Source organism: Peromyscus leucopus, chromosome 5 (genome assembly GCF_004664715.2).
Source record: "Peromyscus leucopus breed LL Stock chromosome 5, UCI_PerLeu_2.1, whole genome shotgun sequence".
Taxonomy (NCBI): Eukaryota; Metazoa; Chordata; class Mammalia; order Rodentia; family Cricetidae; genus Peromyscus; species Peromyscus leucopus.
Window position 1 is genome coordinate 123,170,961 of NC_051067.1, and position 12,541 is coordinate 123,183,501.

The 12,541-nt window shown below is 52.6% G+C and overlaps 1 protein-coding gene across 1 annotated transcript in view; it reads right to left on the bottom strand.

The window, feature by feature from the left end:
* Positions 1-1,717: 1,717 nt before the first annotated feature.
* Positions 1,718-12,541, bottom strand: part of C5H16orf74 (chromosome 5 C16orf74 homolog) — a 28,579-nt gene continuing 17,755 nt past the window's right edge. Inside the window, exons 3-4 of the mRNA XM_028880806.2 lie at positions 4,385-4,531; positions 1,718-2,166 (exon numbers count right to left, since the gene is read on the bottom strand). Of these exons, the coding sequence (XP_028736639.1) occupies positions 2,108-2,166; positions 4,385-4,531 (206 nt within the window). The 3' untranslated portion in view covers positions 1,718-2,107. The remainder of the gene's footprint in view (positions 2,167-4,384; positions 4,532-12,541) is intronic.

The following is a 12,541-nucleotide window of genomic DNA, read 5'->3' on the forward strand; positions in this document are numbered from 1 at the left end:
GTTAAAATCAACGTTATTGCCATCAAGCATTAAGTCAGACTTTATTTTTCTGGACTTTTCAAAATTAGTAAACGAACTTACAATTTTTATTTTATTTCTTATTACTTTACTACTTTATTTTGAGACAGTCTTACTGTGTATCCTTGGCTAGCCTGGAACTTGCTATGTAGACCAAACTAGCCTCTGCCCCACTCCCCCAAGTGCTGGGATTAAAAGGCATGTGCCACCACAGTCAGCTCAATTACTTATTTTGTGCGTGCATGTGTGTATGTGTGTGTGTGTGAGTATGTGTGTGATTGTGAGTGTGAGCGTGTGTGTGTGTGTGTGTGTGTATGTGTGTGTGTGTGTGTGAGTGTGAGCGCGTGCGTGCATGCTCACATCAATTCTCTCCTTTCACTGTGCGTCCTGGAAATCTAACTCAGGACACTGGGATGGGCGGAGTGGCCAGTGCCTTCACCAGCTGAGCATTTCATCAGCCCACAAGCAATTTTAACTCAGGCCATTGGTGTGATTGCTGTAGTCTGAATGTTGGAGTCCCTTCAAAATCATGTTGGAGCCTAAATATTCAACATGGCGGGATTCAGCAGTAGTCATCACTATTCTATGACTATGACCAGTACCTGACACAAGTTAAGGGACGGTTGGCTCGGTCTCCGAGTGACCTGGGACTCACTCAGATTGGGCTACACGTACACCTTCTTGTAGTAACACCTAGGAAGCCTTGCTCCCTTACCTGCATGTCCTAGGAACACACCCCTCTTCAAACAATACACCTACCAACCCCAGACCCCGCTGCATCAGGCTACACCTATACCCCTCTCTGAACCATGGGGTTACCCTTCCCTCACTGACCACCAAGCTTAGACATTTCCTAATCAGACTCATTCCCAATACATTTTGGTCCTAGGGTAGAGGGCCAATCCAGCCTGAACTAGTTTTGAGTACGTGTGGGAAAAAAAAAGTGAGCTTTGAGAGAAAATCTGTTTACCATTTTATGTTTATGCATAATTAAGCATGCACATGATTAAAATCAGATGCATTATGAGAAATGAACACTGCATAGTAGAAAAATGATTATATGACCTAAACTGCCAAACAAAACAGAAATCTAGGCCTGGGGAGATGGCTCAATGATTAAGAGCCCTGTCTGCTCTTGCAGAGGACTCTGGTTAGGTTCAGGACCCACACAGTGGCTCACAACCATCGGTAACTCCAGTTCCAGGGGATCCAGCGCCCCCTTCGGGCCTCTGTGGGTACTACCTGCATGTGGTGCTGAGATACACACTCAGGCACACACACACTCAGGTATACACACATACCCATAAAATAAGTATTAAAAAGAAAACAGAAACCATCCTCATGATGGCCCTCATCAAGTAACCCTGAAGCTCATTCTGTCGCGCTCTGAGAGAGGAAGCCCCCCAAACAGTACCTGAGTCCCTGTGAGTGTCTTCACCGATGGTAGGCAGGCCTTGTAGTGTGTCCTCGTCTTATCTGTCACTCCCTTTAGATGACATTCCGGCTGCTTTGCCGTCTCTGTGGGCTTTTTATTTCCACTCCTCGAGAAAAGGCGAAGAGTGTGGACACACTGCACTCTCAACCTTGACTGCTTGTGATATCCTGTCTCTCACCCTGGCAAGGCACACACACACACACACACACACACACACACACACACACACACACACACACCCAAGCCCAAGAAGCAGAACCCCACAAGTCACAAAGGTGCTTTATTTATAAATCTCACTCAGGACGTGGGTTCTGTACCTGTAAAACAACTTATAAAAAAACAGAGGCCCTGCTCTGGCGAGAAGTCCTTGTGTGCTGTGACCTTGAGGGCCAGGGTCTGTGGTCACAGTGGCCATAGGGCAGGGTCACTTCCTCCTCACCAAGCTGGGGTCTGGCTTGGCAAGAACATGGAGATGACAGATGTCTGCTCTGCCAGGGCCAGAGCCCTGCTGAGTTCCGTTGGCCACTCCTGTCTTGGTCCAGGGCCCAATTCTCAGTCCTCATCCAGCTGCTCAGGTAGCCATGTCCCCAACACCTGGGGCAAGGGGCAGTGAGGCAAGAAGGTGCCACACAGGTCCCACCACTTGGTGACTTCTCAGGCTTCAGGGTCCAACTCTCCATCATCTTGATAACACCCCAACTCATCCATCCAGACTAGGAGAAAGAGGGGATCATCATCAGGAAGGGCTCACCTTAACAGGTCTTCTGTCAGCTTCCTCCCTAGGACTAACCTTCTTCACCTCAGGCTACCACCCCAGGACCCCACAACCTGGCATGAGTCCCTAAAAGCTGAGAAGGATCCCCAGTGCCTCAGATCCCCCACCACCTAGGCCCTCCTGGGAACTAGGGAGATCAGAATCTCCTTGGGTTTATAGATCTGGGGGATGTGTCAGAGCTGGGGTGCTTCCTCAGGACCCCTGGAGTATGTAACAAGTGTTCCCAGTATGCAGGGCCCTGGTCCAGTCTAGTGATATTTCTCTTAGTGGCATCAACAGCACAGTCATGTGCAGGGCCCGAGGTCCTCAAGAGACCTCTTTCTCTCTCTTCTTGTCTTCCCTGCACAGGGGACGACACCGAGGCTTGGGAGATTCCCAGCAGCACCTCTAAGGGGCAGGCGGAATTCTGGAAGCACAGTGGAACCAAAGTGTGGGTTTGAGAGACGTTGTGGGCCACCCCTCTGGCCCTATGCGCTCTACAGTTGTCCAAACTTAAAAGGAACTTCTTCCAAGGTTCAGGGCCCTCCTAAACACTCAGCTTTAGCCTGAAATGTCACCTCACAACTTTGTGGGGTAACTACCGACCTTGGGAACTTGCAGAAGAGGATGCTGTGTCTAGAGAGAGAAGTGCCCTTGTGGCAAAGCTGGGGACTTGCATCTCTGATGTCCTCTGGGTCTGCCTGGACACGAGCCGGGAGGCAGAGAAGCAATGGACGGGAGCCTGGCTCTCTTCCACCTTGCTGTGGGCTCTCAGGTGAGTCACTCTCCTTCCCTGGATCCTTTCCTTTCCCCTTCTCTAAAGCAGAGCTACACATAGTACCTACAGCCCACAGTGTTGGAGTGAGGAGTAAATGAGGTGTGCATCCATCATGTAGCCTGGTGGGGGGTTCTGGGGAAAGCCACAAAAGAGGATAACGACTGTGGTTTGGCTGGGCCTTACGCGCCGGAAGCTTGGCCCTCAGTACGGTGATGCTGAGAGCTGGCAGTTGGTGTAAGAGAGCAGCCTGATGGGCTGATGAGGTAACCGATGAGGTAACTGATGAGGTACCGGGTGTGGCTGCCCTCTGCAGGAATCCAGGGTGGTCCTCTGGGATCTGAGCTGGCTCTCTTGAGAGTCGAAAGGAACAGAGGTGGTTTCTGCCCTCCTGCCGATTCCTACCTCTCCCTGGCACCGACTCCTCTCCGGCCTGCTCAACCATGATGCCACCCACCCCTACGGGACTCAGTGGAGTTTCTCCATCACTTGTCCGTCAGCCTCTGTGAGCCTCAGTTTGTTTGTCTGTAGTTGAGGGGGTGAGATCTATACTAAGTCCATTCCTGACCACCTGTGAGAAAATGACCCATTTTCTCAGTATGGGCCACCAGCCACAACCACCCCACCACCAACAGCCTTCTCCACCCCTTTGCTGTTGGAGACGGACAGAACCCAGGGCCTCGAGAGCTCCACCACTGAGCATAGGCAACCCTTTTTTCAATATTTATTTTGAGACAGGGTCTGGCTAAGCTGCCCAGGCTGGCCTTGAGCTTTCTTTGGAGCTCAGGCAGCCTTGAACTTGTGATCTTTCTACCGTAGCTTCCCCTAAAAACTAGGACTGTGAAAACCCCCCCCTCCCACCAGGCCTATCTCAATGCATCTCCATTCAGTGCACAAGAGAGCAGTCTCTCCTGCCAGCTCCGAGGGCATCAGCAGGAGACACCAATCTGCACCCTACCCTGTATGCTGTCTGGCCAGGAACGTTTCATATCTTCCCTTTCCTCACATCTGGAAAACCCGAGGACAGCTGCAGCCTGTCGTGGGGCCATTTCCCAGTCTATCCTGTTGTCCAAGCTGCTGCAGCCAGCACCATGGAAGATGGCAGGCCCTGCTGTTGGCAGGGATGGAGCATCGTTCAATTCTAGTGAGTGGTTCAGACATGGCAAGGGGGCCAGGCCAGACCAATCCATCATCCTCCCTGCTGCCAGCCAGGACCGCTCAGACAATTGCTCATCAAGCTACATCTAGCTAGGGCTGGCATCATGACAAAGGGCCCAGAGTGGAGTGGCCACAGAGTTGTCCATACACTAACAAGCTCAGGGGGAGCTGGGAACCAGGTCAGGCCCTGCAGGGCACAGAAGGGGTCCTGGGAGCTGTCTCCTGCATTGTGGTGGCGCCTCACCTGGCTGCTTGGAGTCTCTGGAAAGCCCCGTGCCCGTCGGGGTTGGGGGTGTAATGATGATGTTGGGGACACTCAGGTGTTTGTCGTTCAGCACAGGGGCCTCGTCATGGTTGTTGCTGCTGCTGCTGCTGACACACATCTTAAAGCCTGAGGGATACAGGACATGACAGAGAGAGAGCATCAGGCCCTCTAGGCAGCGCCTGCCAAAGTCACTCAGTCGCTTTGCCACACTCTCAGACTGCCCGTGCTCCACAAAGAAACACTGCCCTTCACACTGCCCAGATGGGGAAACTGAGACTCAGGAAAAGGAAATGCATCCCCAACCTTGCACAGTTCCACAAGGGCTGAGCTCGGTCTGTCCCCGGAGATACACATGGGAGTGGGGGCCTTTGAGTGGCATCTTCTGAGGTATGAGCAGCATTTCCCAAGATCTGTCCCCTGGCCTTCTGTGATACTCCAGGAAGGGACCTCCTAATGAGTTTGGGAACTGGACATATTTGTGACTGAATCCCATCTACTTTATCCTCCTCCTGGGCACTCCCAGCTCCGCCAGTCAAAGGCTCTGAGAAGTCCTGCATGAGGAAAAGATTTAGATTGTGTTTTTTGTTGTTGTTGTTGTTTTTCATTTTTGAGGCAAGATCTCATTCTAGGCCTGTTGTAGAATATGATCTTAAGGTGTGTTACTTTTGTTTATGTTGCATTTGTTTAACTCTGTGAAGCCGTGTTACTGTGTCTGTGTAAAACACCTGATGGTCTAATAAAGAACTGAACGGCCAATGGAAAGGCAGGAGAAAGGAGAGGCGGGCCGGTAGGCAGAGAGAATATATAGAAGGAGAAATCTGGGGGAAAGAAAGGAAAGAAGTAGCCAGAGGGGGTCATCAGGGGACAGCCGGACAGCCACACAGCCACACAGCCAGCCATGGAGTAAGAGTGAAGGTAAGGTTACAGAAGTAAGAAAAAGGTAAGGATGGAGAGATGGCTCAGCGGTTAGGAGCACTGGCTGCTGCTCTTTCAGAGGTCACGAGTTCAATTCCCAGCAACCACATGGTGGCTCACAACCATCTATAGTGGGATCTGATACCCTCTTCTGGCATAAAGTTGTATAAGCAGATAGAGCACTAATATACATAAAATAAATAAATCTTAGGAAAAGGTAAAAGCCCAGAGTCAAAGAGTAGATGGGATAATTTAAAGTTAGGAAAAGCTGGCAAAAAAAAAAAAAAAAAAAAAAAAAAACAAGCCAAGCTAAGGCCGGGCATTTATAAAGAATAGGCCCTCCATGTGTGATTTATTTGGGAGCTGGGTGGCGGGCCCCCAAAAACAGCTTAAACAAACCACAACATAGCCCAGGTTAAGACTAACCAGGAGCTCTCTCAGCAGTCAGGCTGTGCCCAAATGCTAGGTGATCCTTTTACCCCAGTCTTCCCGGTGCTGGGACTGCAGGCACAGACCATCACAGATAGCACGAGAAGGCTTTCTTCCTTTAAGTGTCAGGTTTATTTATTCTATTTTATATGTTTGAAATAAGTGTCTGTGAACCAAGCGCCTGGTGCCTATGGAGACCAGAAGAAGGTATTGGATCCCTTGAAACAGGAGGTACAGGTGGTTGTGAGCTGCCACGTGGGTGCTGGGCACCAAACCCAGGTCCTCCAAAAGAGCAACAAATGCTCTTAACCCCTGAGCCATCTCTCCAGCCCTAGTGGAAAGGGTTTTAATTTGACCTAACCCAAGGCTTCCCAAACTTAGGATGATTTTACAGTCCCATCTGGAGGGACACCTGTTCACATCCAGAACTAAGAGTCACGAAGTTCTTCATCCCCTTCACACCTTTGCTTATGCTGGTCCCCCTGCCTGAAATGCACTCTCTTCCTGTGCCAGGGGAGTGAGCTCCTGTCCATCCCTCAATCTAGCATAGCATGCTGGTCTTTGAGGAAATTGGCTGCTGTGGGACGGTCTGTATGTCAAATTGCTCTGATTGGTCAATAAATAAAACACTGATTGGCCAGTGGCCAGGCAGGAAGTAGGTGGGACAAGGAGAGGAGAATTGTGGGAAGCAGAAGGCTGAGGCAGAGAGACACTGCAGCCGCCGCCATGACCAGCAGCATGTGAAGACGCCAGCAAGCCACCAGCCACGTGGCAAGGTATAGACTTATGGAAATGGATTAATTTAAGCTATAAGAAGAGTTAGCAAGAAGCCTGCCACAGCCATACAGTTTGTAAGCAATATAAGTCTCTGTGTTTACTTGGTTGGGTCTGAGCGGCTGTGGGACTGGCGGGTGACAAAGATTTGTCCTGACCGTGGGCAAGGCAGGAAAACTCAAGCTACAGTTGGCTCAGGCTGTGCCCTCACGACCTCTTCGACCTGTCTGTGCTCACTTATTCACGGGCACTGGGAGGGCAGTTCTTACCTCTGCTTTGGCCGAGGGCACCTGGAATAGCCACCATTTCCTTATCGGTCCCCTGAGCCCAGCAGAGTCTGGAGCAGAGTAAGTGATAGAGTTTTAAAATTTACATTAAAAAATCAAGACCTTCAGAAACCTTTGAACTTGGGGTCCTGTCTTACTCCAGAGAACACCAGACTTGGGGGCTGCAGGGAATGAAGGAAGCCCCGAGTGAATGTGTATTGTTGACATGGGCATATGTCAAGGACCCCAGTACCTCAGGTCCACAGGAACAGCAAAGCCTTCCTGGGTCTGAGGAGGAATGTTGAGGTCAGCTTCCTTCTCCCAGATGTTTACAGTCCAGATGTTGCTCTCCTACAGAGACCTCACACGGAGACTAGCTGACCCCTCTTCCTGGAGATGTATCTAATAAACACACTCAGTTTCCCTGCCGCAGTTAGAGTAGCTGCCCCCCATCAGAGCAAGCCCGGCCCACCTGATTCTAGCTTTTCTGTCTGTGTGTCTGTCCTCTCCTCAATTCCCACTTAGCCCCAGGCAGCTTTGAAGTACCAGGCCGTGTAGGATGAGACAGGGAACAATTAGTTTAAAAAAAAAAGAAAATTACCCAGTCCTGAGTGACTGTCTCTACCACATTCCAGTGCCCTGGCCACGATCAGGATGTCCCCAAGCTGTGGTGCTTCAGTCAAAGTGGGGAGGGGACTCAGGGACTCGTTCTAAAGAACAGAATGGGCAGAAGTGACAGTCCTTGTCCTGCCTTGAGCCACTGGCTGTATGGGAGGTCAGACACTGGCCCAGGAGGACACCAAGTGCACCAGAGCCTGGAGACCATGTTTCCGACAGCCGGACGTGGTGGAGCACACCTATGATCCTAGCACTCAGAGGCTGAGGCAGGAGGATTAGAAGTCCGAGGCTAGCCAGGAGGCACCTGTAAGACTGCTTCAAAAAACAAAAGCTAAGCTGGGTGGTGGTGACGCACACCTTTAATCCCAACACTCGGGAGGCAGAGCCAGGCGGATCTCTGTGAGTTCGAGGCCAGCCTGGTCTACAGAGCGAGATCCAGGACAGGCACCAAAACTACACTGAGAAACCCTGTCTTGAAAAACAAAAAAAAAAAAAAAAGAAAGAAAGAAAGAAAGAAAGAAAACAAAAGCTAGCTGGGTGGTGGTGGCGGCGGCGGCGGCGGCGGCGGCGGCGGCGGCGGCGGCACACGCCTTTAATCTCAGCAATCAGGAGGCAAAGGCAGGTGGATCTCTGTGAGTTCTAGGACAGCCAGAGCTATAGCTAGGACTCTGTCTTGGGAAAAAAAAAAAAAAAAAAAAGAAGGCGGGAGAGATGGATAAGGGGTTGCTTTTCCAGAGGACCTGGGTTCAATTCCCAGGACTCACATGGCAGCTCACAATTGTCTGTAACTCTAGTTCCAGGGGATCTGAGACCCTCACACAGATATACATGCAGACAAAACACCAATGTATATATAATAAATAAATAATCTTTAAAAAAAAGAGCAACATACACAATTTTAGCCCTGTCTTAAAAACAAACAAACAAACAAAACAAAACAAAAAAACAAACAAACAAAAACTAAAAAGAATTGTTGTCGGAAGCTCTGACCCCAGCAGGTCAGGGCCACTGGGGTGCGTGGCAGGGTGGAAGCAGACAACCGGCCTTGTCTGGCTTTGTCTCTCAGCTAGCTCTGCCTGCAGACCTGTGAACACTCTGAGTGTCTGTCTAACCTGGTGACTGACAAGCCCAGATGTACACCTCCCTCCAAGGCCAAAAGCAAAAAGAGTCCCTGAGACACCTGTTGGCCTCCACAGTGTCCTGGTCCCCGGAAAAGGCACCAGGCAGTCTCCATATCACCGCCCTCAACCTACAGTGATCCAGGACTTGAGGAAGGGCGGAGTCTGTAAACACATCACTGCATGGTAAGGCCAGGCCCAAGCCCCACAGTCGTCTCATGGGTACCGACCTGTCACCTTGGCAGTAAGTACTTGTCCAAGTCATGATGGAGAACTGAACAAGACAATAATCAGTCAAGAGTCACCTTGACCCCAAAGGGCTATTTTGATTAAAACCCTGTCCTGGCTGGGCGATGGTGGCACATGCCTTTCTTTAATCCCAGCACTCGGGAGGCAGAGGCAAGTGGATCTCTGTGAGTTCGAGGCCAGCCTGGTCTACAGAGTGAGTTCCAGGACAGGCTCCAAAGCTACACAGAGAAACCCTGTCTTCTCCATTTGGTCTGAGACAGGGTCTTCCTGTGTATCCCAGGCTACTTCCAAACACTCAGTCATCCCGCCTCAGCCTCCTCAGTGCTGGGATTTCAGGCATGAGTTCCCACAGCCTCTCAACATACAAATCTTGCGGTGATACAATCCAACCCACAACGGAACAGGACACAGAGACTCAAGGTGCTTCCATGGTAAGGACACTGAGTGTCGTCACATGTCAGCACCACACATTCACACTGTCACATGGCAAGGTCAGGGAGGGGTCAGCACCATCTGTGACTCCACAGATGGGGATGGTCAGATGTGCGTGCCTGTGACCAAGGTGACATGTCTTGGTGAGGCCCATTGGTCCTTCCGGCAACTCAGTCACATGGTGGGTAGGGGTGGGGTGGGGATGGGGATGGGAGCAGCTGGCATGGCAGGGGGTGTGGCCTCGGCACACAGGAGGGCACCGCCTGCTGGACACTGAGCCACCAGTACCTTAAGTAACAACCTCATAAGTCTCTCCCAGGAGAAGTCTTCAGAGCATTGACTGAGGATTCTGACAGTTTGGAAAGCAGTGAAAAGAAGCCACCACCAGTGAGGTCTCAGCTCCAAATCCCCGCAGGATACAAACCCCTGTGGAGAAGCTTTGCCTCTCATGTGATCCAAATTCAGGTCGCTCCTCCTCACCGGCCTCCAAGCAGGAGCCCAGGGGCAGATGACCTCCCAGCTGGGGCTCCAGGCTTCCTCGGCCTGCTCAGTGAAGCTTTCCCTCTGCAGGAGGCGGAGGGAGACCTCACGCTTTGTAACCCTTCGTTTTAGCTTTGGCTCCGCACAGCATTCTTCTTATACTGACAAAATCAGAAGCCAAACCCAACCGTGTCTGTTGGAAAACAGTCACCATGGTGACTGGTGCATGACCAGCGCCCCCCCCCCTCCTCGAACACACCCCTACTTTCACCCCATCTCATCCTAGGACCTGAGGCAGTGCCTCAGCCCCTTCCCCTGACCTGTCGACTTCCCGGGGGAGACAGTCTAGCACAGTGGTGTCTGTCACACAGGAGCCGGCATGGAAAACAGCCAAGGACCAAGGACGGGCGTGGGGTGGGGTGGGGTGGGGTGGGGTGGGAGGGGTGTCCTAGGGTCCAAACCCTGTTCCTGGGGCTGATTCGGTCTTTCCCCTCAGTTCACAGCTCTCTCTGCCAAGCGCTACCTGCCCATTACACAGATGTGGAAGCTAAGGGCCAGAGAGAGCAATAACTTGCACATGGCTGACGAGCTGATAAGAGGCAGCCATGAGACTGGACGGCTCCCAGGGCCGATGCTTTCTGTCCTGGCCATCATGAATTACGGAGCACACAGCTCCCTGCAGAGCCCTGCAGAACTACCTCTGCAGCAAGCTGTCACCTACAACTCTGCCCCTGTAGTATGCTGGCCGCCAAGAACCTACAGGGATGACAGGACGGCCAGAGCCCATCCTGATACAGTTCTATTTATAGGCAGCCAGCAGGTCCCGGCTGAGTGCTTGTGGCTGGCCAGGTCCCCGCTGCCTCACACCCAGGATAATCCCCGGGAAGTGGGTCTAGGACAAGTCTGATGTCCCAGTGGGCCAACAGTGTCTCCCAGCCTGGGCATGTTCATACCAACCTCCAATCTGAAAACAGAGCCTGGCCATGTGGGCAGTGTGTGCGCCTGGGCCATTTGTATGTGACTGAATGAAGGGACTTGGAACAGGCAGGGGCAGGGCGATCGGGCTCTGTCCTGTCAGTCCTGACCCTGCTGCTCCCAAGAACCTCAACCAAAGGAGGTGCTGGTCACCCCACAGTGACAGAGGAGCCCCCCACTCCCACTAGGACCCCTTTCTCACCCCCACAGAAGTGACGGGTCACACTCCGCCAGCAGGGTCTGGAACCTGAGGGCAGAGCCCACAGCTTAAGCTGCAAGTATCTGGGGTTCAGTGAGCCCAGGAGAGAGGCTGGAGGCAGAGAGGAGGGAGGCAGGGAGGAGGGAGGAGGAGAAGAGGGGGAGTAAGCAGGGCAGAGGGAGGGAGACTGGGAGGGGGGATGAGAAAGAGGAGGGGAGGAAGGAGGGAGAGGGGAGCGCAGGTCCCTGGCCCCTCAGCTCTGGTGCAGCCTTGCGGCCTCTGGGCAGGCGAAAAAGCTCTCAGGAGGATTAGGCAACAGTGAAAGATTAAAAAAACAAATGCCAGCCACCCTGGGGGCCAGAGCCGTCATCTGTCAGTTCCGTGACTGCCTCGGGCGATTAGAAGCCTGTTTCCAGAGGGACAGGTGAGGCAGGGCACAGACCAGGGATCCTAGGCCTGGAGTCTGGGAAGGAGGCCTTCATGGGCTGTGCCAAGTGTTGGGGTCCCCCATCCTGAGCATCCTTCGATGCACCACCTCAGTCTCCACAGACCCAGCCTAAGCTGCCTTCAGAGAAGCTGAACTCAGACACGGTGATACACAGCCCGGCAAGGATGGGCTGAGAGCCAGCCCTGCCCTCTGCTGGCTGTGGCTGTGCCGACACCCATGGCAGCCTGTGGGGATTCTCTGAGAGGTTTCTTTTGATTTTGAGCCAGGGCTTCCCACAGCCAAGGCTGGCCTTGAACTCCTGACTCTACTGCCTCCAGCTCTCAAGTGCTAGGATTGCAGGTGTCCACCACACCCAGCTTTCTTCCTCATGTCTCCCACCCCCCCACCCCCACCCCCACACACAAAGGGGCTGCATCTCTGCTCTGAGCTGGGCACCAACCGACTGTTTATAAAGCTTCCTGGAGATTCACAGTCAGGGTTGGGAACCCTTCAACTAGAGTGACTGTGGAAATGCATGGCTTGGCTCTCTGAGCCTTGATCTCCCTGGCTGTAAAATATGGAGCTCATAGAACTCATACACACACGCGGATGACATGGCCTGCAGCAATCCCCCTGGCAAGGACCTCGGGGACACGAAGCTGGCTTCTATCTCCCCACCAAGCTGGCCAGCCTCCTGGGGCAGCCTCCCCAGCCGAGGTGAGCAGAGCCTGAATTCCCACGGTCTCCATCCTCACACCACAGAGGGAGTTAGGGTCACAGTCAGTCTAGAGAGGCCATGGCCTCTTGTGGCTCTAATCATTCCTGCCTCAGCCCCCATTTCTCCTTCTTTTAAAGCTCGGGGTCAGGTGAGCTCAGGCCCATGACCCCACATCTAGCCTCTACCTAGGACACCCTAGGATCCTAGGTGCAGGGCAAGGTTCCCTACTCACCCTCAGTATTCCCCAGTCCTCCCAAGGCCTTAACAGACTCAGGCTGCAGCCAAAGGCAAGTTCTGGCCCTGAGCAGGCATTATGGCTCACAGGTGCCCTCTACTGGCTCATTGTAAAACAGCAATCTGCCTCTGTTAGGAGCCTGCCATTTTTCCACTGGAAAAGAAACTTTCTCACACAAGGGACTCCAACCTGCTGAACCCAGTACGGCATGAGCCAGACTGACAGCTGGGCCTCAGTCTACCGGGCAATGGCCCCACCTGTTTCAGCCTGTCTCCTCCCCTGCTGGGAGTACGTAATGACC